At 31.2% G+C, this 26,833-nt stretch overlaps 1 protein-coding gene across 3 annotated transcripts in view; it reads left to right on the forward strand.

Annotated features, from left to right (window-relative positions):
- LOC129912664 (homeobox protein caupolican) overlaps nt 1–26,833 on the forward strand; it is a 120,610-nt gene that overhangs the window by 56,967 nt on the left and 36,810 nt on the right. Inside the window, exons 1-2 of one of the 3 annotated variants that reach the window (XM_055991013.1) lie at nt 21,658–21,791; nt 21,856–22,054. The exons of 1 other annotated variant lie outside the window; for it this stretch is intronic. In XM_055991013.1, coding sequence (XP_055846988.1) covers nt 21,727–21,791; nt 21,856–22,054 — 264 coding nt within the window. In that variant the 5' untranslated portion in view covers nt 21,658–21,726. Of the gene's footprint in view, nt 1–21,657; nt 21,792–21,852; nt 22,055–26,833 lie in introns of those variants that run through there. One more of the 3 variants, XM_055991011.1, reaches the window with a different exon arrangement.

The raw sequence follows: 26,833 nt of genomic DNA on the forward strand, positions 1-26,833 counted from the left end.
TTCGAAGCATTGGTAACACTCTTCCAAAGTTCCATTAATCATAATAGTCTTATCATTCATAAATAGCTTCGTAATTATGTAGATGATGTAGTATATCCACTCCCTGGGTAACGTATTATTCACTGGATATTTTATTCTGCGAACTAATTTTGGTATTTGCCTTGAGCATGCTTGTCCATGGCTACGTGTTGACGATCGATTGATTCGCACTTAAGAATCGAAATTGTTGTCAAATGCCGTCGTGTATTCGCGATTGACACATGCTAAGCGTTTTAATTTTATGCCCCTATAACTTGCTATCCAATTCTATACATTAGATAGCTATAGGTACTTGCTTTTTACTCAAAATGTTCCATAAACATTTTTAAGCCTCATTGAGTATGCGCGCAAGCAATTAACCGGCATAGAAACATTGGTGACAATACTTCTAATTCAAGCTTCTCTTATTTGTTTTTGTTTTTCTTTTTTTATAAAGTCGTGATTCACTATATCTAGTCAAGTTGTTCGATACAAACAGCTAGAATTTATGTTTAGTCAATTTAACGAACAACAACAAGCATTTTGTAACAAGCGATTCATTATTGTTGTACCTATATGCATACGATTTGTTTAAATTAATTTCATGTGAAATGTCTTTCAATTTGACATTCTGCGTATGTTTGCATATTTTTTACTGAAGTAGGATTCAATTGTGTAGTACAAGATAGATGAGTGTGCCCTTTTTTGACCTTTTTAGTTTATAATGAAAATCAGTACAAAGTGTTGGATTTGTAACTCTTTGTTATACCTAGCTGTTTTTGAATATGTTTTGCATAGCTTTTGATTGTTAACCATACAAAGTTTGTATGTTAGGGAACATGTTTATTCAATTGGATTGGTATTCCTGAAATAAGTTCATTAGCCGATTGATTTATGTTTTGATTTCGTTTTTTCTGGCAGGTATTGTTAATAAAAATGCGTAGGTACTGATCGAATTGCAGTTAATAGAGTACACAGATGACTCATTCGGGTATCAAATATATGTAGGGGAGAAGGGGGTACATTTGACACTTAGTTTTTAAAGGTCTGTATTTTCGAAAACTGTTAATATTTTCCAATGTCTTGTTTTGTATTTGATTTATTGACTATTCAAGATAATACTAACAGTAAATTTTTTTGTTTTACAACATTTAAAAAAATAATGTTTTCTAAAAAAAGTCATTTTGTCAAAAGTGCCCCGGGACCGGGGCACATTTGACTTTAAAAGGGGTACATTTGACAATGGTGGATTAAACCCCGCATCGTGTGCATAATATTTTTAAAACTATCAGCGGATCTTGCTCGTCTATTGTTTGTTTAGTTGGAAAAAAAATGTTTGGTTTTAAACAATCTACTAAACAATATAACGAAAAAAATAAATCAAAACATTTTTTTTCTAAAAAGAAGAAGAAAAAACAAAAAACCATAAAATATTTCAAAAAATCTAGCCATTTAAATCTTAATCAAAATTAATCGATGTCGATTTATTTTTAAATAATTTTGTAAATATATAATTCCCCAAAATCAACGTAAAACTGTGCCCACATTGCAAAAGTCAAAGGTGCCCCTAAGGAGCCTCATAACTGTTTTTCTTTTTTTTTGAATAACTAATACTATTTTTTTACAAAAGTGGTTTTAATTTACTTAACTTTAAGCATAGTTCTATTAAAATATTGATTCACCATTAAAAAAACTTTTTTATTAGGTTCAGAAATCGCTTACATACCGGTGGTCAAAAATTAGATCAGAAATACACAAAAACACGTGGTACTCCGCGAAAAGTTAATGAAAGACTGTGAGATTTCGCAAAATATCTTTAAATCAAACTACCTAAGCTTCTTTCTTCATCCAAACAATTGTTAATTAAGGGCACGATCATACCAAAAAACGCAAAGTCAAATGTGCCCCGGTGTCAAATGTACCCCCGCTTACCCTACTTGGATCATAATCTCATTCAAGGTACTCCAAAAACTATCTCCAACAGTTACTTTTGGACACTTGAAAGCAGAAACTCCTTGAAGTTCTTGTCATATGTATAGCATTCCACCATCGATTAATGAAGGCCAATCAGCTCTTATGTACTTAAAAGAACAGAGGAACATCGGCCTGAAGAAAGAAATAAAATGCACGACTGGGTCTCTCTTATGGTCAAGTTAACTTTAATGTTAAAGCTTTTTTTTAAGGAATTTCATAAGCAATGTAAAAAAATAAAATCTGTTTTTATAATTAATCAAACAACGATTTAAATTATCTTTTACACAAAACCAATGCCATTTGAATTCTTGAATAAAAAAGAATTTTTAGGAAAAAAATTGAAAATCGTTAGAGCGGTTTAAAAAAAAATAATTTTGTATGGGTACCTATATACCTCTGTACCTATAGGTACCTACCTATAAAAATTTTCTAACATTTTTCTAAAAAAAAGTTGGTATGCGATTCTTGAAGAAAATATTATTCAACAAATGAAATTGTAATTTCAATAAAATTAAAAAAAAAAAATGATTTTTCAAAAAAAAAATTGAAATATTTTTTAAAAGTCCAAAAATGTGTTTTTTGAAAATTTTGTAAAATTTATTATTTTAACGTTTCTGTATAAAAATTTGGGTTGAAATTGGCTATGTCATTTACGAGAAACCATGAATCAAAAAGTGGTAGGTACCGTTTTATGGCAGGTATGTACCGTTATTTCAAAAGTTGGCTCTTACGTGTGATACCTACTAGAACAAAAATTTTAATCAAAATCTTCAAAGCCGTTTTCGAAAAAAATTAACTTTCTTATTTTCATTAATAAAAGGTAGGTATCGTATGTTTTGGTCCTAAAAAACAATGTTGACGGTTTGAAAGAATCACTTTTGCAAGCTGTACAAATTACAGTGGTGACCCAACTAAATTCAATTTAGACTAAAAAGGATAACAATTACGTGCCTAAATCTGAAATAATGACCGGATAAAAATGGAAATTGAATTGTACTGTACGTTACGTGTGGCTTGTGATTTGGCGAAACAGTAATTCCGAGAAATATCAATTTTTTACCATGGCTGCGGTTCAGCTATGGTTCGGCGTTCCAATATCCCTGCAGCGCGGTGGTTTGGCTGAATTCCATTTTTAAACGGGTTGATGGAAGTAATTTCCAAACTTAAGTTTTAAGCTTTAGACCAAATTGACTAAAGTTGATTGAGTTCCCAAAGGTACGTAATACTTCATGAGGTCGAGAGTAGTGATGTCAAGTTTTTCACAAAAGTCAATAGGTATAATAATTACTCAAGTCAAGTAGCACAAAAGTCTAAAATACACCATAATATTTGGTGTATTTTTAGCACTTTCGTGATATACATTTTGAATATAAAAAATACACCATTTTCTCGTATATAATAAACTCCTCCGGTGATTAAAAAAATATACCGATTTTTGGTGTATAAATGGCGCTAGTGGTATATTAAATGATCTGGTTTTTGGTGAAAATTATCCCTTCGAAATTGAAAAATACACAATAAATCTATGGATAAAATACACCATTTAAATTATTCTGATCTAAAATTTTAACCAATGTTTATTTTTTACCTCAAACAGTTTGTTGAATTATAATTCACACCATTTCTTATGAAATAAATGAAAATGATTTTTTATTCACTTTCATAATATTGCCATAAGAAACTAATTGTTAAATATGAATTTGTTTGCCTAATTTAAAAACGAAACACCTTCTGTCTACTAATTTTAGATACTACCCCCTCTAAAAATCGAGCGACTCTAAAATGTCAGTGAATTAATGATTTTTTTTTTCGATTTTAAAAATTAGTTTTTCAAAAATTATAATTTTTTTGTTGTTTTTACATTTTTTTAGAAGAGTTCTTTTATAACATAATTAATACAGCCAAATAAGGTGAAAAAAGGGGGAATGCTAATAGAAATCGAAAATGGGTAAAAAATTGTCGAAGCTAGAATTTTTTCAATGGGTGAAGGTCCAAAAAACCGTTTTTCGCCCGTAACTCCAGATTTTGGGGGTGTTAGGGGATTTTCAAATACCGTTTCGTATTCAGTGCGACTAGTTCTACAAAACCTGATAGGTCTCCGCCCTCGTATATTTTGAGTGTTACACCGTGTTATCATTAAGAATCAAAAAAGTGCAATGCCAAAACATTCATATCTATGACAAAATGGTAATTTTTGAAAAAAGGGGAAATTTTGGGATATGCACTAAAAAACATCCTGGTACACTTTTGGAATTATAGTGCTAATATGCTATTTTTGGTTTCTATGTTTGTTTGGATATTCTATAACTTATGTCAAAAGTCTAAAAAAATCTCATGTCCGCAAGTCCTAATTTTCCAGGTTAGGTGTCGATTTAAAAAAAATAATAAGAACACTTTAGATTCTTATATGTATACCAACATAACCCATATGATTTCAAGGTATTTTTTAACGCTGATTCCAACAAAACCCACGAACAAATTAATCTGACCATCCCTGAAAAGAAAAGTACCTTATTTATGTTGATCTGACACAAATGTCTGAAGTGTAGTTTTTCAATTTATCAAAATCTTCACCTTATCTTCAAACCAGGAAAATTAGGACTTGCGGACATGAGATTTTTTTAGATTTTTGACATAAGTTATAGAATATCCAAACAAACATAGAAACCAAAAAAATAGCCTATTAGCACCAATTCCAAGATTGTACCAGGATGTTTTTTAGTGCATATTTTCAAAATTTCCCCTTTTTCAAAAATTACGATTTTGTCATAGATATGAATGTTTTTTGCATTTTATTGTTTTAATTCTTAATGATAATGGACATAAAAATCTTCATGTAAAATTTGGTTCCGCTTCCATAACTCTTAAGGGTTTTTCGGTAGTAAGTCAGCAAGTCTTATAATAATATGGGTTGACCGATGAAAAACAGTTATAACTTTTTTCAGAGACGTCAGATTGCCTTGATTTTAGATATTTTGGAATGAGCATTAAAAAATACCTTGAAATCATGTATCATATGTGTATATACTACCATCGTTTATTTTTGCTAATTTTGAAAATCTCCATTTCGCGCTTTGACCTTCAAAATCGCGACTTGCGGACATGAGATTTTTCTAGACTTTTGAGGTATGTTATAGAATGCCAAAACGAAGGCATTGAACAAATTAATCTGACCATCCCTGAAAAGAAAAGTACCTTATTTATGTTGATCTGACACAAATGTCTGAAGTGTAGTTTTTCAATTTTTCAAAATCTTCACCTTATCTTCAAACCAGGAAAATTAGGACTTGCGAACATGAGATTTTTTTAGATTTTTGACATAAGTTATAGAATATCCAAACAAACATAGAAACCAAAAAAATAGCCTATTAGTACCAATTCCAAGATTGTACCAGGATGTTTTTTAGTGCATAAAATTACGATTTTGTCATAGATATGAATGTTTTTTGCATTTTATTGTTTTAATTCTTAATGATAATGGACATAAAAATCTTCATGTAAAATTTGGTTCCGCTTCCATAACTCTTAAGGGTTTTTCGGTAGTAAGTCAGCAAGTCTTATAATAATATGGGTTGACAGATGAAAAACAGTTATAACTTTTTTCAGATTGCCTTGATTTTAGATATTTTGGAATGAGCATTAAAAAATACCTTGAAATCATGTATCATATGTGTATATACTATCATCGTTTATTTTTGCTAATTTTGAAAATCTCCATTTCGCGCTTTGACCTTCAAAATCGCGACTTGCGGACATGAGATTTTTCTAGACTTTTGAGGTATGTTATAGAATGCCAAAACGAAGGCATTGAGCAAAAAAAATTTCTATTAGCATTCATTCCGAGGTTAAACCCTAATTTGACTGGATTAAATATACCGAATCGAAAAAACCAAGAATGCGGGATAATTAGGTCTATAAATATACCTACTATTTAATTTATAGTAAAATAATTAATTGCTGTCTTCTTTTTTTTTAATGGCGGCCATTGAAAAATATAGAGTCTCCCACTTATGTATTCTGGTGAATTTTATGTCCACAGGGTGTACTTCTTACACCAAAGAGAGTGTACAAAATATACCGTTTTGGTTGATTTCAGAATCGAATAATTTTATGCACCATTAATGGTATATTATAAAAACAACTGAATATCGGTGTATTTTTTGCACGGAATTAAAAAAAAATGTTGAAATTTTGTACAGAAAAGACAGTGGTATAATTTTTATACCATTTTGAGAAATACATCATATTTTTTCAATTTTATCAAATTTACACCAAAATTAATGAATTTACACAAATTTATACACCAGTGTGCTACTTGAGTAGTTTTTAAATAGGTTAAAAAAAAGCATTCCTAAAGTTTGCAGCTTTAGAAGTCCCAAATCCCAATCCAAAATGTAATTTGATAAAGAATATATAGACTTACCCTTTACACTGAAAACTTAATTTCTTAAATATTTCATTGATTCTCATTGATTTAAAAATAGAACGTGATAGGAATTTACAAATAACTTACAATACCAATAACTCAACAGTCAAATTAGGCATCGATTTTTCTCACGACACAATCCATATACAAAATATTAACCGCGTTCCTATAAATAAGCCAATTTGAAACAAAAAAAAAAAAATGTTTTGTTATCTATCGGAGCACTATAGCAGTACCATAAATACATAGAATAGATGTCTTGTCTTTTAACCAGCAGAAACAGCCCCCATTACGATTAAATCAACGCTTCATAATGGCGCAGCTCCGCTCCGTTCCGACAGTCCAGCAGTCATCATCATCAGCCATCTACCACATAGCATGATTTTGTATAGAATTTAAGCCTCATAAGCCTGACTGACCGACCAGGTCTTATCAATACTCCATGTTGTTGGATGTTGTTTGTCTCGAAATATTTTAAGTGCCTGATATGTGCGAGGCATAAAAATAAATTTGTGGGAAACAACATCATCTCATGTAGGTATCTTTCTATAGTATTGTATGCCACAGCTATGCTATGCGGCATATTCTCGTAGCGACGCGACGCAATACGACACTACTACACTATTCACCAGGCGCACGTCATTAATTCACAAATCAAAATCTTATCGCCGACGAATTAAAAGCCCTCTCTCTCCATCTCCACCGATGCGATGGATGGCGGTCGGTGGTGGCGGCAGCGAGCGGCATTGCTTTCTACATTAAAATCAATGAGAACACTGATTCTGCGATTTCCAGTGATGGCTTTCGGCTACTTACAGGCATTTTTTTCGGACAAAATTTTACGGAATGAGAAGTTTTTTTCGTTATATCTCATAAATACTTGCACTTTAATGTGGTTTGAGGTACATTCTGATGTGTCGTAGATAAATTGAACATGGATTTTAATAAATGTATCTATGTTCTTGAATTTTATGTCAAAGTTTTGAGAAAACTACTTATACGATTGTAAGTTAGTTGATTAATCGTGAATTAAAAATGGAAAAACCTTCTGACCTCGAAAATTAAGTTAATGGGTATGCAATTTACTAGATTGATATAATGTAACAGCGAACAAAATTTTCAACATTACTTAAGATTAAATTTTTTCAAAACAGTGCCTGTAACGGAAATGCAAAAGCCGTTAGTTTGATAATCTGCAGACCTTTTTGAGTAGAAACATCGAATCTTAGTCCAAATAAAAATAAACTTTTATAAGTAATTGGTTTCTTGGCCATGTTCGTGTTATCGAACAATAAAGTACGAAAAGATTAACTGAGTTAGTGTCAGAATTCGATCTTGGTGGCGCCTTTTTTACAAATGCCAGAATTACATTAAAATCAATGAACAAAAACTAGAACTTCACCAAATTTCTTTGGTTTGTTTTTTCAGGATTGTTTTTTTTTTAGTTTAAGTTTAAAAAAAAAAGTCACCTCGAATAGGTTAAGAACACTTATCAGTACCTACATTTTATTGAAAAAACTTTAACAAAATAGCTACTAACTTCCGTATTAATTTCCAAATTTTGAAATAATGGTAGAAAAAAAACTAATTACACTGGTCAACAAAATAGGTATAACTTTTTTTTGCCATAAGAACCAAAATATACTTTTCTGAAGGTTTTCAAGTTGCTGAACTCAAATCCGTAATCGGAAAAATTCTATTAGCCTCCGTACTCCGTTATAAAAAAAACCGTTTTTTGCATTTTATAAAGGTAATATTTCAAGAACGAAGGCTAATAGAAGTTTTTGATTGTGGATTCGAGTTCAGCAGCCCAAAAACCTTTAGAAAGGTATATTTTGATTCTTGTGGCAAAAAAAGTTTAATTTGGTTGGCCAGTGTTGTTTCTGATTCAAAGATCGCTACTTAAATTTTAAATATCTCGGGCAATAAAAGAGATATCGGAAAGATTTAAACATTTTTTGAAAGAATAAAACTAGCTCTTATAGGCACCGTTACAAATTAATTCATAATGAATTACTCCACATAAAAACATTACCTCGAAAACAGCCAAAATTACGTTTTTTGACATTTTCTAACGGTAATATTTCAAAAACGAAGGTCAATCAAATTTTTCTGACTTCAGATTCGGATTCAGCATCCCACAAGCTACTAGAAAAGTATATTTTGGTTCTTGTGGCAAAAACCTTGTTGGCCAGTGTTATCATATTATCAGATAAAGTTGAAAAGAAAGCTTCATAGACCGCAGTAATACACGCAACTCTTTGATGCGAGTTGTATCCACAGGTCGACCAAATAGTAGGTAAGTAAAAAAAAAAACACTTATGACAATTGAATGTTAATCAAATTAAAATCTCAATCACCATTTTTAGTTTGATGTTATTGTGAGTGCTATTTTAACAATATTTCGAAACAATTTATGTGAATATAATCGAGTAAAATTAAGCATAAAATTTGTAAAATCTCGAAATCCAGGGAAAGTCGATGATTCTGTAAAACTAGTATAGGGTTGCATTATTAAAAGGTCAAATAAGAAAGTTAAAAAAAAAAATTTCACCGCTCTCGATTACAACAATTTTTAGGGACCGTTTACTGAAAAACATGTCATTCCGCATGAATTTTGTTGATTTTTCATGGTTTTTGACCGGCTCCAGAACCTTGGCTATCTTAAATCAACTCGATAGCTGTACTCCTTATGATGCAAAAAATTTAAGCTCAGAGTTTTGAGTATTTTGAAAAACACATTTTTATCTGTCATTTGTCATGATTTGACTAAAGATAGAAATATGAAACTTACGGTGTGTCAAGTTCCAATCTTTAACTTTGAGTCCTAAAAATAAAAATTGTATTATTTTCATATCTTCTTAGTGTACCGCTTGTTTGAAAAACGCTAAAAGCCAAATAACCCCTATTTAAGGGTATGATTTCACTATGTTTGACATGAGATAGAAGCATGAAGTTTATAGTATATATAGCTCGTATTCTCAACTTAAAACACTGTAAGTTTCACATTTCTATCTTTAGTCAAATCGTGAAAAATGACAGTATAAAAATTAAATTTTTCAAAGCTTAACATTTTTGCATAAGGGGTATAGCTATCGAGTTTATTTAATTTGTACTTCATTGAAAAATATCTATATTTAATATTTGGCAAGTATAGGCGTCCTACATATAAAAGCCAAGGTTCTGGAGCCAGTCAAAAACCATAACAAATCAGTAAAATTACCAGTTTTTCAAAAATTGTTTTTAAAACAGGGAATTACATAATTTTTTAATATCTATTCAAAAATTACTATTCTTAAGCTTAAAAATGCCGTTTCAAACAAAAAGATATCTTCAATAGACGCAAAACTATACAGTAACTAGAAAATGACGTTTTCCAAAAGTTTGAATGCGTGGAACTTACGCAACTTAAAATTAAATCCTCATGGATTTGCTTCCCTACAGTCCTAGAGAACATCCCTTCAAAGTTTGAGCAAAATCTAAAATGAGACAGCAATTCCGATTGAACGCTTTCATACTAGGCCAGTCATTATATACATTTGGAAATGCAAAATAACCGAGAAAGCTAAATCTTCGATATGTTGTAGAGGATGCTTAAAAAAGCTTAACTTGAAGTTTTCGACCAAGATTTTCTATGAGCTTTTTCCGCCATTTTGAAAAAAAGGATAAAATTGGTTTTTTGACAATAACTCGGCTATCTGACGAGATGCGAAAATTTTACAAGGAGCTTTTTTGTAGCTTTTAACGAGTTCTACAATTCATGCATACACATTTTTTGTGTATCATGAACCGTTTTCGAGATATCGATTAAAAAAGTCAAAAATTTAGGACATGCAATTTGTTTTTTGACATAATCTATTTTTGGGTGATGAATATCGAAAAAATTATTAACATAAAATTTGTAGCCCACATTCAGACCTACTATGTCGTATTTTTATATTTTTTTTGGACAAAAATTACGACTTCCAGCCGGCCCACTGTGGGCTAGAACGCTTTTATAGCTGGAATTAATTATAGAAATTCCCGAAATAATCTAAAGTTGCAGTTAAAGCCATTAAGATGATGTCGAATGATATAATAATGATAATTTTATGGTACAACAGACACTAAAGATAAGACCAACAACAAAAATAAACGAAATATTATGTTAAGTAAGGTTTTCCAATTTACAACAGATATTATTGGTATAAAAAACAAAAAAATGAGTTTTTTGAAGTTTGAACGCATCAAACTTGAAAATGGTGTCATTGAACGGTTACAAAAGTTGTTTTTACTAAATAGGGAAGGTAAAATGTTATCGCAAATAAAAAAACCGTTATTTGAAAACATTCAACACGTTTTTTTTCATCGTAAGTGGTTTTTTTGAACATTTTTCTCACTATACTTTCAGAGTTACAGCGAAAAAAGTTTGCTCTTGTAGGACATAGTTTTATAAAAAACATAATACCATATAGGCTAGCTACTTTTTAAAATTATTTCTAGAGTGTGCCTACGCGTGCCCTTTTTTTAAAGCTTAGGAACATTCGTTTTATATGAAATCGGTGCTAGTAACATACTTTACCTTAAAATTTATAAACAAAAGTTCAATATAATTACAATTTAATAGCAAGTACTATATTAGGATATATCAGTAATTGATAAACTACCAAAATTTTCACAATCGATCCGTTAAAACAAACTCATTAAACGAATATCAGGATATAGGAAAAAGTGGACTTTTTTGTTTTTTGTGCATTTTGTAATTTGCTTCAATCTGAATATTATTTAGTTCATCAAAATTGCAATTAGATCAGTGCCAATAATTTTTAAAAATAAAAAAATTATTAGCAGCATTTAAGATAAATGGTATATGAAAGCGGAAAAATAAATTGCCCACAAACTAATTGGTGGAAAGGGGGCGGGTGAATGCCTTGTTCGATTTCACTAGTCAAAAAGTTTTTTTTTATAGAAATCAAAGTATACATCACAAAAATAGTGTTTTGAACGTTCAAAATTCATTATCTCAACAACTTTGCACGTTAGAGCTATTCTAATGCTAGATTGAATTTAAGAAGGTCAAAGGCAGTGGCGTATCCAGAAAAAATTTTGGAGGGGGCTGGAAAATTTTTCAAAAATTTTTGGAGGGTAAATGTGCGAAAAAATTTTCATTACTTTTTATTAATCTTTGATCAAGAGTTAAACGCTGTGCTGCGGTACTGAAAGTGGTATAGTAGCATTATACTGCTACTATCTCCTCCTTTCACATTCAGAGTACCTAGTGGTTATTCAAAAGTCTTGTGTCCCAAACATTTTACACAAACAGCAAGATGTTGTGTCATCCTTAAAAACAAAAAACACTTAATTTCGTTCGAAATTTGTCATGGGCTGAATCCAAAACTGTTAACAGATTTATTCCTATCACGTCAAGAGTTTTTGAGCTATACTCATCAGTCATCAATATTTCCGTTAATTACGCCCATGTTCCAAAATTCGACCGAAAGTGAATTCAAATCACTTTTCAATTTCACGTGAAATGAAATAGGTATCAATATTCTTCACTTCGATCGAATTCGAAAACTTCGAAATTGCTATTTCCAATATCTTTGAGAAAAATATTATTGAAAAAAAAGTAAATATACTTACGACGATCAAATACGGCGTTTTGAGATTGGAAGTCAAAATACTAAAAAATGATATAAAGAATTCTGAATTGGACTAAAATCCGTCATCGTTAGCTTAGGCTCTTACTCAAACAAACCCAAACAGCCGTTTCAGAATTTGGAGGGGGCTCGAGCATCTGTGCTGCCTCTAAATCTCTAAGATTTACGAACAAGTTTCAGTTAATCATGTACATTATGATGAAATCAGCTAAATACAAAAATGATCTTGAAGGCTTGGGGGGGGGGGGGCTTGAGCCCCCTGAGCCCCCCCCTCAATACGCCACTGGTCAAAGGCCATTAGAAATGTATAATTTGGTTTCTATGGAAAATTATTTCTCGCCAATATTATGTCATTTACGGAAAAATCGATCTTAAAACTCTTTTTTTTTTCAATTTTTCTCAATATTTTCTAAATCAAAAGTATAGTTTTTCCATACAATCTTAAATGAAAGGTTTTAATATAAGTAACTACATTCCAAGCTTTTCAAAAATCAAAAACTTTTTGGATTGACAAATAGGCTATTTTATCAAATTAAATTCGTCAAAAATCAAAAAATTAACTTTTTGCTCAAAAAACATTTAAAATACATAGAAAACATAACAAAGTAATTTTTAACCAAGATTTGTTAAAATCAAACCATTTTGGTAAAAGATAAAAATAAAAAATAAAAAAATCGTATTTTTTGCATTTTTTCAATATTTTTGAGATTTTATAAATAAAATGGTTTTAGTAAAAGTTATGACACTTTTATTACCCACAACGTTTGCATTTAACTTTTGTTGATAGGAGGTCTACTTTTGACAGAAGTCGTAAAAAACCAAGATTTTAGACACCAACACTTTTTCGCCCACGCACCCTTTTCCACCAATTACTTTGTGGGCAATTTATTTTTCCGCTTTCATATACCATTTTTATCCTAAATTTTCCAACCACCCATATGCTGCTAATAATTTTTTTATTTTCAAAAATTATTGGCACTGATCTAATTGCAATTTTGATGAACTAAATAATATTCAGATTGAAGCAAATTACAAAATGCACAAAAAGCCGGTATACTGTATTTACAAAATTTGGGTTAATAAAATTGGGGTAACAAAAAAACCATTACATACATTTGTATGTATGTGTTACTGATATAATGATATAAACATTAAAAAAAAACATGAATGATTTTTTTTTTACAACCGAACGGGCGGCTTGCTTGGCGGTGGGAGCGGACTAAACGACTTTGCGGCCGGCTGGAAGTCGTAATTTTTGTCCAAAAAAAAATATAAAAATACGACATAGTAGGTCTGAATGTGGGCTACAAATTTTATGTTAATAATTTTTTCGATATTCATCACCCAAAAATAGATTATGTCAAAAAACAAATTGCATGTCCTAAATTTTTGACTTTTTTAATCGATATCTCGAAAACGGCTCATGATACACAAAAAATGTGTATGCATGAATTGTAGAACTCGTTAAAAGCTACAAAAAAGCTCCTTGTAAAATTTTCGCATCTCGTCAGATAGCCGAGTTATTGTCAAAAAACCAATTTTATCCTTTTTTTCAAAATGGCGGAAAAAGCTCATAGGAAATCTTGGTCGAAAAATTCAAGTTAAGCTTTTTTAAGCATCCTCTACAACATATCCAAAATTTAGCTTTCTCGGTCATTTTGCATTTCTAAGCCGTTTTTTCCGACATAATGACTGGCCTATACGGAATGACAGTAAACGGTCCTTAAAAATTGTTGTAATCGAGAGCGGTGAAATTTTTTTTTTAACTTTCTTATTTGACCTTTTAATAATGCAGCCCTATACTCGTTTTACAGATGCATCGACTTTCCCTGGATTCCGAGGTATAAATCTAATTTGACTCCACTAATAGATTTGGTTGTTCAGAAATGGAAAGCTCTAGTCCATCTTGTATCTTCTAACTGCTTAATTGCTGATTCTGAAAACTGTTAGAACTAGGTCTTCGTGAATAAAATCTGAATCAGCATAGCGCATATGTATAGGTAGAACTTTTTAGCTGGTTTCAATATCACGATTTTAACTAAACAGAGCCAGTGAACCGTATTAACCTATGTTTTGCAAAGTTATGATTATGACCCTGAACTTTGCAGACAATTTGACTGCTGGGAACTGTCTTAGGTACCCATTTTTATTTCTGCTCAACTTATGATTTTAACTTAAAAAAAGCGTTGATAAATCTATTAAATTAAAATTAATAACGCTAGGTACCTTCCTTTTAAATAGTTTTTTTTTTATGAAAAAGTCTCAGTTTCCAAGTTAAACTCAAATAAAAAGTAAAATACAAATCATTATTATCTCTCATCTTTACATGTAAGTATACCGTGTTTCGATACAAACTTTCATCTTTCAAGTCTCAAGCTCAGCTTTGAAGGGAACAACTTTTTAAGAAAACGAAGATATGTACATTGTACAAGGTTAATATTAATGGCTCGAAAACTGAACGTGGATTCATAGAATTGAAGTACATACATAGATTCAAAGCAGGAGTTCTGTCTTAAAAGAAAACGTGAAATTTTTTGAAATAGCAATCGAGCTCTATCGTATGTAACGCAAAACTGTCAATATTTATTGCTAGAGAAAGCCAAAGACTTTGATATTCATATCTTTGCGAGTCTTGTGAACTCATTAGAATTACTAAAATCACAGCTGTTCTCCAAATATTACTGTAGTTTTTCAGAGATTTGCTATCTCGCATACTTTAAATTTAGCTTTTAAATAGGTTCCTATAGGTTTGGTATATTAAACCATGGACCCCAATAGCTTCCCAATGGCTTGGCTTGCTTTCAGAAGGATTTGAATGGGACAACGAGAACAAAAAATTATATTAATTATTAATTTAATAGGAAAAAGAAAAGACCATTTTTCATCACCTACAAAAAAGATCTTAAGTGAAAATACATACAATTTTCAAAATGTAAACCATTTTATATTTTGAAGTGGAGAAAAACCTATTTATCACAATAAAACTAGACAAACTATTTTCATCAAAATTTATTTGAAATCAATCGGCCACTAGAATCGAGTTATCAATGATATTATTGACTAAAGTGAGAACACACATTAAATTAATTTGTTGAATGGGATTCCTCGCCTATAGAAACATCATGGAATCTATTATGTATTGGAATACGATGTCTATTAGCTCGCGAGTAACCACCACCAAACCAATCAATTACCCGTAATTTACCTAATCATCGCATCGATGGCACACTCCGCGAGGAGGCTTTTGACTGAAAATTGACTATAACACTTCGTCGACTGCCACCAGTACAATAACATAGTCATTTCGTTATGACGACAACGACGTACTACGAGAATATAGCCCTCAGATTGGATTGCATTTGGTCGGGCTAAATAGAAAACACCACCATTTGGGTGCAAGTACAAATTTGAACACCCTGAATTGCTCAATTATATGGGCAGTATCTCTCAGATAATGGCGTCGAACGTGCGCCCGTAATTGCCAACATTAAACATTGCATCAATTTGCGTCTATATGCTGGTTTAGAAATCGACAGAAATAATGGCGGCTGATAAACATACGCTCATTTTGTATGTTTATCTATTATTTCCTCTGTTTTTCATTTATTTTTCAAAAACCCAAAAATTCTTATTTAGAAATCCAATTTTAGAATTTGTGAATCATATTGTCAACTAAGCCGATTTTACAGATTCCCAAACAAAACTAATTTCACACATTAGGTGCAAATGGAAAGCGTTTAATCTGTTAAATTCTTTTGTGTGAAGACAGCTCATCTTCCTTATACCATCAACCAGCAAAATGAAAACGGAATTCAATTCAGAGTCGGATGTCCTTATAACAGTTTTTGCAAATTAACAAATTTGATGTTTGTTCAGGAATTCACTGTTTTTTTTTTTTTTTTTTTGCAATTCTAATTGAGTGTATCAATGAGCCTGGTTTTTCAGGTTCCTTTCCGTTGTCCTTTTTCACCACTGTCATTATATGAAGGATTTTATATAAACCTTTACGCTTTACCTACATACATATAAAGTACATATAGGTTTTATTTATTTGGATGTCAGTCAGTCAGTCATGGGAGAAAAATATACTTGTTTGAGAGAAAAAAAAAAACAAGGACGAGCAACAACAACAACACAAAATAACACACAACAAAAAAAAATATAATAATAAGTTAAATCCTTAAATCCTATCGCTTGATTCGGTGCGCAGGCTGGTAAATGGCTAAACGGTCGAACAGTATGCGTGCGAGATGTCCTTTTTGTTCAAATATATGACATGTGTTGTTATTATTGAATTATTCGCATAATAGGATTAAAACATTTTCAATAAGGATTCCACCATCGACATTGCACGCTCGTTGGTTTCAACACCAGTTCTTGTCATATTCCCAAACATAGGAATTAAATATGTGTGTGCGTGTGTGTTCTTTTTCTGTGTTATTGCTTTTGCTGAGCTGTATGTTTGATTGTAACTATTATTATACTTAGGTGGGAATGGAATTATTTTTAATAATTACAATTCGTATTGTGTTTTGATGCTGCGGAAGGATATACAGATTCTGATCTAGAATTTATAGAATTTATGACAAACATATTAAGTAGCTGCATGGGTAGTCAAAATATAAATAGATTTAGGAAGATTTTTAAATAATTATTGCTTAAACTGATAATATTCCTGTGAAAAGTGAAAAGTGAAGAGTTCTAGAGTTTCTGATTAGGCATGGGGATTGGGGACTTTGGTCACCACAGTTCTACTAAGTATTCAATGTATCAAAATGAGAAACATCTCTCTACAGTACAGGTCAAACTACGTTTTCAAACAATAAGGTTATTCATGTAACGGGTATTCCAGACACGGGTATCTCAGATAGCCTATCCAATAGGTGATTGAACTCACCCAAAGTTTATTAGATTTTTTTCTACGGTTTCTGCTGATTTGCAAAATATTTTTCCCATACAAATTTTGACAGCTTATTTCTACCGATAGAAAATTCTACGGTTTTCCGCGTTTACGTGAATACCCCTAATGTTTTCTCTAAAAATTCAAATTAATCTTATACCTACTTAAGTCTTATAATTGGGTAAAAGTGACAAATCATAACATTCAAATACAAAATAAAACAAGCCCTGCCCAGAGAATTTTTCACATAAAATAGTGTCAAAAATATCTATAGAACATAATTTCTATGAAAGCACAAATATATCGCAGGATAGCACTTAAAGATCTAAATTCAAGATCTGCATAAAATTTGTTGGAAAAGTACAAAATAGGTTTAGGTTGGTAGATGTATGTAGAAACCTAATAATAGAATTAATTAAGTGTGCCATTATCGAAAAACTAAACCTTGCGATTTTTTGAGTTTCACCGCAAGAAAATTGTTAAGTAACAACTTCACGTAACAGTTAATGTAACTTTCCAAGTGCTACATCCGTATAGAAGTTTGGATTCGCCATTTGAGTGCTAGAGTCGTAGCTTGGTCTTTAAGCTTAAAGAATTTTTCCACCAAATATTGAATATCATCTTGAATGCAGCACTTCTCATTCCGATTTGGCAGTTGGTGTCTTGTTCGGTACAGCTTTCGGCAAAGAAAATAGGAATGACAGCAGCACTTCACCTCCTGTTCATTGAGTTTGACATTCAAGGCACTACTAAAGTTTTTGATGTTGTCAATACAGGATGCTTCAGCGCAGAATCCTTCTTACTTCCAGTTCCTGGTGTTCTTTTATTACAGAACAATTTTCGCTATTATTTTAACAACATGCAATACGCAAATCCCCCTCTCCTTTTCGCACTTCGTTATGCCTTAATTTTTTGGAAGCTCGAAGATATTATATTCCCTTTTTCTTAAGGGAAGCCTTTACTTGCTGATCTATATATTTTGCTAAACTGGGAACAATTGTATTTTGCTTAATCATAGCTCTGTTAACCGGCGGGAAACTTAGTTGTAGGTACGTACATTCTATCTTGTTCTCAAGCCTAGTAAAATCAACACGGTTGTGTTTGCAAATAGGTATCTACAAATTTGTGATTGTAATTGTATTTTGGTGAAATAGGCCACACATGTATCTAAGAGTTGTAATAAACTTTATGTTTTCCCTAAGCATAAGTATCCTGAATCTGATAGATGGCTAAGGAACTTTTCGTCACAAAATCCAGCACTGTTGACACCGCGATTGCTTCACATTACCTACCTACCATTAGATAGGTACTATTTACCTTTATATTTTTATTTCTCAAAACAAATTTATTTCATTGTTGGTATAAAATAAGCCCCGTGACGTCCTCAAAATATAATGCAACACCCAACACCATCAGTGTTTAATATGGTAAAGCGTATTTTTCTCGGTAGACAACAACAACTAGCTATAGAAAAAGGTAAATTGTGTTTGATTTGCACATCAGAAAGCAAAACAAATGGCGATCATGCTTACATGCGTGTGTATGCAGTATGAAAATCTCTCAAATCGCTTTTCACTTCGCTGTCGTCTGTTATTATTATTATTTATTATGCCAACATCATCCGTAAACCGTTAATAGTGCCAAGTAGCGTAATATTTATATAAAATTACGCACAAAAGATACGATATACAAGAGAGTGTGTAAAACGGGCAGATGGCTGCCTTTAGTCTTCCAAACACCATATCAAAACAAAAGGTTCAAGAGGGTTATATGCCCAAGCCCAATCCCAAGCCCAAGCCTAGTCTGTTCGTGCTAGGTTAGGCGGCGTCGTCGTCGTTGTCTCTCTTTATGTGTGTATAAATGTACCTATTTACGCGCTTCCCTAATCGCATTCGAATTGAATCACAGAGCCACAAATTAACACACTGAGTATAGAGCAGATCCTGGCAAGGAGTTCAACTATAAGCAGGATATTTGTTTTTCTTTTTTTTTTTATTTGTTATATTTTCTGATGTTACTGGCTTTATGTGCGCTGAGTTGTCTCTCCTCCCCTAGGGTGTTCTAGCACACCTTTTGCTTATTTCACCCATTAATAAACTGGCGCGAGTAATGGCCGACAATTACTGTTATTGCACAAGGGTATTTATACATATACCTACATTTTTATTTTTGTTTCCTCGACGTTGTTCCCTTATAACGTGTTTGATCGATATACATATGTACCAGCAAATGTAGATATATTGTACCTACATTTGTACTTTGTACAGCAGGACGAACACATGTAGAAATGTAGCGGTGCTGTTGCGAAGGGCTAAGAAGGTACATTTACCTACAATAGGGTGCAATAAATTCCTAATATGCCTAGTAGGTAGTCTATGAAATAACCCTTTGAATGGAAAAATTTCGGCTGAAGTACCTATGCTTCCGCCAAAAATGATCTGTTTTCAGTTTTTTTTTTTATTAAACTTTAAAACCAAAAATACTTTAATATGGTTGAAGGTTTACACTCATTTTTTTGTGGAAAATTATGTTTTCTATCAAATTAAGGCGGTTAACAAATTTTTTTAACAAATTAAAATTGGAAATCCCGCTATCCTCGTTGTGATAGTTAGACTTCAATTCCTGAATTCTCACCAGAAATATTTATTAAATTCAAGCTTAACAACTTATTTTTACACAGTTCTGTAGATATAAGGGCCTATGTTCATGGTTTTTGAAAAACGGAGTGTGGCGTAAAGGGGCTCACGAAAAAAGTATACAATGTTGTTCTGAAATTATTACATGCGCCACTAACTAAAAACGATCATGGTTGAGTGCGTTTAAACTACTATACCTATACGAACGCACACCCACTCCGCAAATATGCGGCTCGTTTTTATTTAAAAGGAACACAGCCAGGATCCATCGTCGCTGCCGTCGAGTTTGGAATAAAAAAAAATTCATTTGAACGCAACCAGTATATTATTATGAAAATGATTTTATGGACGAATAACGTTTTGACTGCGTTAAGGTTCCCATAAAAATTACGGCTCTGTCACGCCTTCTGATTCACGACAACAAAAATGAACAACAACAACAACGTGTAAGCATTGGTTTCATTAAATGATTTAAATTACTTTTTTATATGTATATGTTGGTATATAAATGTAGCATAGTAATATTATTTTTTTTTTTTTATTTGGGGTGGCGTATGGAGCTTTGATTGTTAAATAACAAAATCACGTCACACAAAAATTATACGTACAAACTTACATGAATGATGTGTGCTCTTAATTCAGCAGTTTGTCACCCAAAAATGTAGCTTTCATGCATCACGAAGCACCAACACTCAGTTAAGTTAAAGAAATATTTTTTTTATTGGAAATAACATGGTAGATTTTGGTGTGACATAATTTTGTTTTGTTTTATGCCTATACCAAATCAATAAGAAGTTATTGGGGCAGTTCAATATGAAAGAATGTTTAGTAAAAATAAAATAAAAAATTTGATTTTATCTCTTGGGTTTTGAAAACCTGCGTATCGAAAAAATGAGCAAATCGAACAAGAAGTGGAAAGATTATAAAATGTTGATATTTAACAGTTAACACACAAAGCTGCTTTCAATAATTTAATTATTTTAATATTTAAAGAGGGTTATTTGAAAAAAATGTGTTTTTTATTTGCCTATTACTTTTTTGAAAAAAAAAAAACTAAAAAACATTGTTTGTGCAACTGATTTTATTTTTTTTTTTGAAATAATTACTTACTTTTCTTGAATTAAATTCATAAACAAAAATAATACGATAGCTGACAAAATTTAAAAAAAATCAGTTTACACAAATGTATCAAGTTTTTCAAAATTTTGAGAGTAAAAACTAATTTTTAAAAAAACTTATAGGATCAAAACAAATTGATTTATTAAAAAAAATAAAGAATAGATGTTTTACTTCAAACAAAATATTATGTAGGTAGGTATGCCAAAGTATTGTAAGTTTTACCTACTATATTATTTTTTTTTATTTTAAATTACCTAATATTTGGAGGAAATTCCCCGACACGCACCGAAATAATGGGAAATACACTTCATATTTTTCTTGTGTTAGCATAACGTACATGATTTAGCCTTTTTTCATAACTCATGCAAAAATATATTAGTAGGTAGATAGGTATATTGTTTGAAAATATTGAGAGGGATTGTTATTTAAAGTTTCGTATCTTTGGTTTTGAAAAGTCAGAAATAATCTTCAAAAGTATACCAAATTAATGATAATTTGATGCTCTTCTACAACTTTTATGATGATAAAAAAATTATGTAACTATCAGAGACTGAGAAAAAATTTTAAAAAAATCGAAAAAATAAAACGAAATAACCTCAAAAGTATTTTTCTCGCTGAAATACAGTGAATATGCGCAAAAAACGATATTTATTTTAGCTGCAAGCTGCAACTTTGGTTTAGTATTTTATTCGATCAATCCAACAGTTTGGGAGATATTTTTCCAGGAGGGTTGGCGTCCCGAAAACCAGGGTATTTAGAAGGACAAGCAAGTTGTATCAGTGTTTAAAACTATTTAAATACCTGTTTTTTAATACCTAGGTACTTAGCTCCTTATAAAAACCTACTTTAATTTTCAATAAAATCAAGCTGCTTATCATTTATTTATTGAAATTTAATAAAAAAAAAAATATCAATTAAAAAATCAAACAAAAAGCTAACAACATTTATTTTATAGAATTTTAAAAAGAAAACAAATATTATATGTATTAACAAAAAAATAATTTTGTGTCCAACATGCACAGATTTGACAGTCCAACATCGTCTAACTCACGAAGGCAACGAAGAGGATTCTTGAACAGGTCAATAAATGCCAATCGTTTTAAATCATGGCTCTAAATAAAAATTCTTACCTATTTTTAGTAGTACATTTACTAACCCATTGAATTATTCTGGTAATTATGAAGGTGCCTTAACAATGTTAAGAGTCACATCACCAAGAAAATGCGATTTTGATCAAGAAAACAGCAGTCTTAGTTGTTTTAATGAAATCGAAAAAACTTTGGAGGCTTATAGAAAACACATATTTTTACATCAGCTATCGCCAATTCTTTCAAATGCTCTGGTGAGTACATATGTATATTATTGCAAAGTGTAATTGTTATCCTACAATCAGAAGTTAAGTTTATTTTATTGTTGCATAAAGCATATATAAATATTAATATAGGTATGTTTGTATTAGAGTTGCCTTATATATTTATATAAAATCCGTTTATTTTGTATTTGGCTAATTGACAAATTAGAAAACGGTGACTCAAAATTTTGATTGTTATTAACAATATTGTATGACCCATCAACTTGTTATCAAAAAATGTCAGTTCTTGAAAAAGTGGTCTTAGAAAAATTTCAAGAACTCTTTGGCCACTGTTTAGAACTATTACAAGAAATTTTGTAAGTAGGTTTTTAACTTTTTTTAAATTTTGTTTTAATTTTCTTAGTACAAATTAAAAAAAAAAACTCTAGAACGAATAATCATAGACGAATAATAGACAAATGGCTAATGTTTTCTAAATTAATTTATCAACAAGTCCAATCATTTAAAAACAAAAAATAAAGAGGTTTCTTAGAAAAACGTACCTAGTTTTGGTTTTTTTGTTAATTTCTCGAAAATGACAAGATATTTTTGGATTCAGTTTTTAAAACAAAATAAGTAGGTACTTAGGTCCATTTTTTTCACTCGGAGTTGAACATAACTTTAGGATTTTTATCCTCAACTTCCGAATTCGGTTTTATTCACTCCAAGTTGACGTTTTCAACTTTCGAATTTAAACTCGAGAGTTGATCAACTTCCAGTTTTCTCAACTTCCCTAAAAAGTAGAAGTTTGCCGAGCAAACTTCAGTTTTTTTTTATTTTTCTGTCAAAATTTTGTGCCCTTTTTTAGTTTTGTCATAATAATTTGATATTTTTTTCACAATTTAACAAATTAAACACAAAAAAAATACAAATATGGTAACGATATGACAAACAAAAATAAATGACAGTTTTTTTTCCATATTTCATAAATATCCCGAGATATTTTACTTGAAGCTGGCCAACTTTAGATCTTCAACTATAGAGTTGAGAAAATAATTAGTGAATAAAAAGGAATCACAACTTGCGTTTCAACTCTCGAGTTATAATCAACTCTCAAGTTGGCAAACTCGAGAGTTTGCTTCAAGTTGAGCAATAGTGAAAAAAATGGCCCTTACACGAAACTTTCGTTGGCTCAACGAAAATATGTAATTTTTCGTAATATGAAAACCTTCATCAATTAATGAAAACGTTTCATACACTTTTTCTCCCTTTTTAGGGCCAAAAAATCCAATTTAATGAAAAGATTCATCAATTAACGAAAAATTTCATACTCATTTTAAAGAATAAAAATAAGAATTTTTCCTTACTTTATTAAAGTTTTAATTAAGTAACGAAAAAATTCATTAACTTATGAAATTCAACATTAACTAACGAAAATCTTCATAAGCTTATGAAAATTCTTCATATACTAATGAAATATTACATTGGCTTATGAAAAAATACATCAGTTAACGAAGAAAAATCGTTGCCTTACAAAAAAAAAAAAACCTAGACTTGGGTGTATTTCTGTTTTAATGATTAAAAATTTAATCTTGCTGGATATAGTTCACATTAGGTTTTTGTTGAAAAATCTATGTAAGTTGAGCTGAATATAAAATTGCGTATTGACAAGGTGTCTCACGATAAGAAGTCAACTGATGAGTCCTAGTGAGCTCCACCGGGTCGAAACGCCAATTTTTGGTTTGGACTGTATTAAATTAATAATTAAACAAGTCCAATAAATATATACTATAATCTACTAAAAAAATAATTAATACAACGAAAAGTTTCGTTAGCTAACGAAAATTTTTTCGTAATTTAATTAAAATATTCATAAAATTTACGAAAAAATTCGTTAGCTAACGAAAGTTCTTTCATAAATTAATCAAAAAATACATTGACTAACGAAAAATATCATCGTGGTTAGTTAAATTTTACGTTAATCCATGAAAAAATTTCGTAAAGTGATGTAAAAATTCATTAATTCTCGATCAAAAATTTTTATGAAAAATTTCATTAAAATACTATAGTTTTCGTTGATTGATGAAGTTCTTCATTAACGTACCTATGAAAGCCATTTCGTTGAGCCAATTAAATTTTTCATCGGCTGAAAATTAATTAAATTTTCGTTGGCTCAACGAATTTTTTCGTTGTATTTACGTAAGGATTTGGTTCAGTGTAGTACTCGCATAAACTTAAAAAAAAATTAGTTTGAAATTTTTTTTCCATAGAATAGAAGAATTGTTCTGGAATTATGTGTCTGATGTACCTACATAAACCTAACAACGAGCTGCTTGTCTATAGATACTATTAATCCGTGATTAAGAGTTAAGTAGATATTGGTGGTAAGAGATTTTTTAACCTTAAGAGCATGACCGTGCTGAAAGCACAAAGACCTACGCACTACGCTACATTTAATGGTTAATATCTGTTTTAAGAACCATTCCTAACCTAAGTTTATGCTATCCATGCGTATGCATCTAGGTACTTAGATAAGGTACCTACCGCTACCTATATCTTTACTTATTTCGTCTCCCATTTTGCAACCGGTGCCATTTTATTTCCGATTTTTGTGTTTTTTGTTATTTTTTTGTATATAAAACCTTTGTCACCCTATAAAGCTTAATGTTATGTACATCATCGTAGGTACGCATGTTTAAAATTCACCAGACCATTTAAATCCAATTTAAATGTCTCCAATCGTATTAAGTGCTCTCATGGGCAATTATGTTATCTACTTAAATACATAGGTACAGTAAAAACAACAAATCAATAAACATTTCGTAGGTTATTCCAGACTTTCGATATCAATCCCAAGAGTCGCGATGAAAAAAAATAATTCCATAAAAATAATTGTGTTAGATACGTATCTAAGTTCCCTGTTGGTTTTGTCAAATAAGTAGAGATCTAAGTATACCTAAGCACTTTAGTAGATAAGCTACAAAATCAATGAAATTTTAGCAAAAAACCTAGGAAGGTTTTGAATAATATTCTAAAAATGTGTCAATTTCTCATTTGTTATGATTTATAGATAGTAAATACTAACAAGCCACAACTATGTATAGGTAGGTTCCAATTGAACTAGATAATCCGATTAACGCATAAATTTCTACATAGGTATAAATGGCAATGTCAAAATGTACAAAAACAGGCTCCTAATTCCCATGTATCTACATAAATAAAGTTCATTTATAGAATTTTCATAAGGATTTCCCCACAAAAAAAAAAGAAAGACACAATTCCCATTTGAACTCTGTCACATCACACAAAAAAGAATCCAACACAACTCGAGACAACAACCACTTTGCTAAACTCTCTTGCTAATGAAATTCGTATAGTAGATACCTACCTCCCTACCAACATTTATCAAAGGACATTTTTTTTTTTTTAACTTAATATTAATAAGGATTTTTCATGTTGACGCTAGTCAAACATGCCGTAAATTCCCAATTCTCTGTCTCTCTCCCCATAGTCCATAATAGATACAGCACAAGTTAGTCGCGAAAGATACATATGTAGACGCGCTTGTATGTACCTACAAGTTGGTACCTACCTACCTACATATAGGTATCTATTAGATGTAGATATACCCTTAAAAACAAAAGATAATGGAAATAATAATAATAACGCTTTCTACACAGAAGAAAAAAAATCAAAAAAAGGAAAAGAAAAAAAAATCCTAAATCATCCCTCTTGGTCACAAGCCACGCCCTGTAGTACAAGAAAACAATCTAAAAAAAAAAAAAAACACGAACACAAAAACAAACAAAATTGATGTCCTTTTTCCTATAGTTTTCCACCTAGGTGTGGAAAAAGATTTTTCAGACTCAATGGTATAAACGACCCCCATCTGTTGTCGTCATCGCACGGACAAGGACGTATTTTTTCTTTCTACCTTTTTGTTGTTTTTTTTTCGAAGCAACTTCTTAAACGCAGCAGTGTTCCGCTAAATGAAATGAAATAAATAATTTTTTTGTTGTTGTTCTGGTTCCTTTGCAACCACAATGTGCGTATAGATAGAGACGAAACACTACCAGCTACCCCCATTCCTGATCCGACATTATTTTTATACCCTATAAGGACACACATACAAGAAGACAAGAACTGTGCGCATTACCTTGAAGCCGCACCGTTATAAATCATCAAATTAACAATCCTGAAAACAACACTGATACGAATTAGGGGTGGCTATAAAACGAATACACGAAAACAACTGTGCTCAACAGAAACAGCAACAACAGCTCCAACAATACAGAACGTAAAGGACCACCACCACCACCGATTGTGACGGGAGTATAAAGAAAATAACGAATAACTTGATATTATATCGGATCCACATTGTACGGAAATCCGCCAAGCAGGCGGGTTGCTAACCCAACATTACCCTAGCCCACCCTATCTTTTCAGAGACGGTTAGATGGCACCCTGGGCCCAAGCTTCGATTTAGAAAAAAAAAAATATACAGACGAATTGAATACCTCCTCCTTTTAGCAAGTCGGTAAAAACAAAACTAACGGAACAATAAAATCAAAATGTCCGTAAACCTTAACTAATTAATTAGGAACAAAAGAACAAACTATTCCCAATATGAATAGCGAAAAGTGCTTCGCTAAGTATTCATTTTTTGTCTATAGTTTCTAGTGTGTATTAAGGTTATTACTTTCAAATCTACTCAAACTATTCGAGACATTAGTAATTTAGTATCTGAACATTGCTTCTTTGCATTTTGTTTCCTCAAACATTTCTCAAAAAGTGATCCGTTCACAAAACTACTGCAGGTATTTGGATAAA

This window comes from Episyrphus balteatus, chromosome 2 (genome assembly GCF_945859705.1).
Source record: "Episyrphus balteatus chromosome 2, idEpiBalt1.1, whole genome shotgun sequence".
NCBI classification, from domain to species: domain Eukaryota; kingdom Metazoa; phylum Arthropoda; class Insecta; order Diptera; family Syrphidae; genus Episyrphus; species Episyrphus balteatus.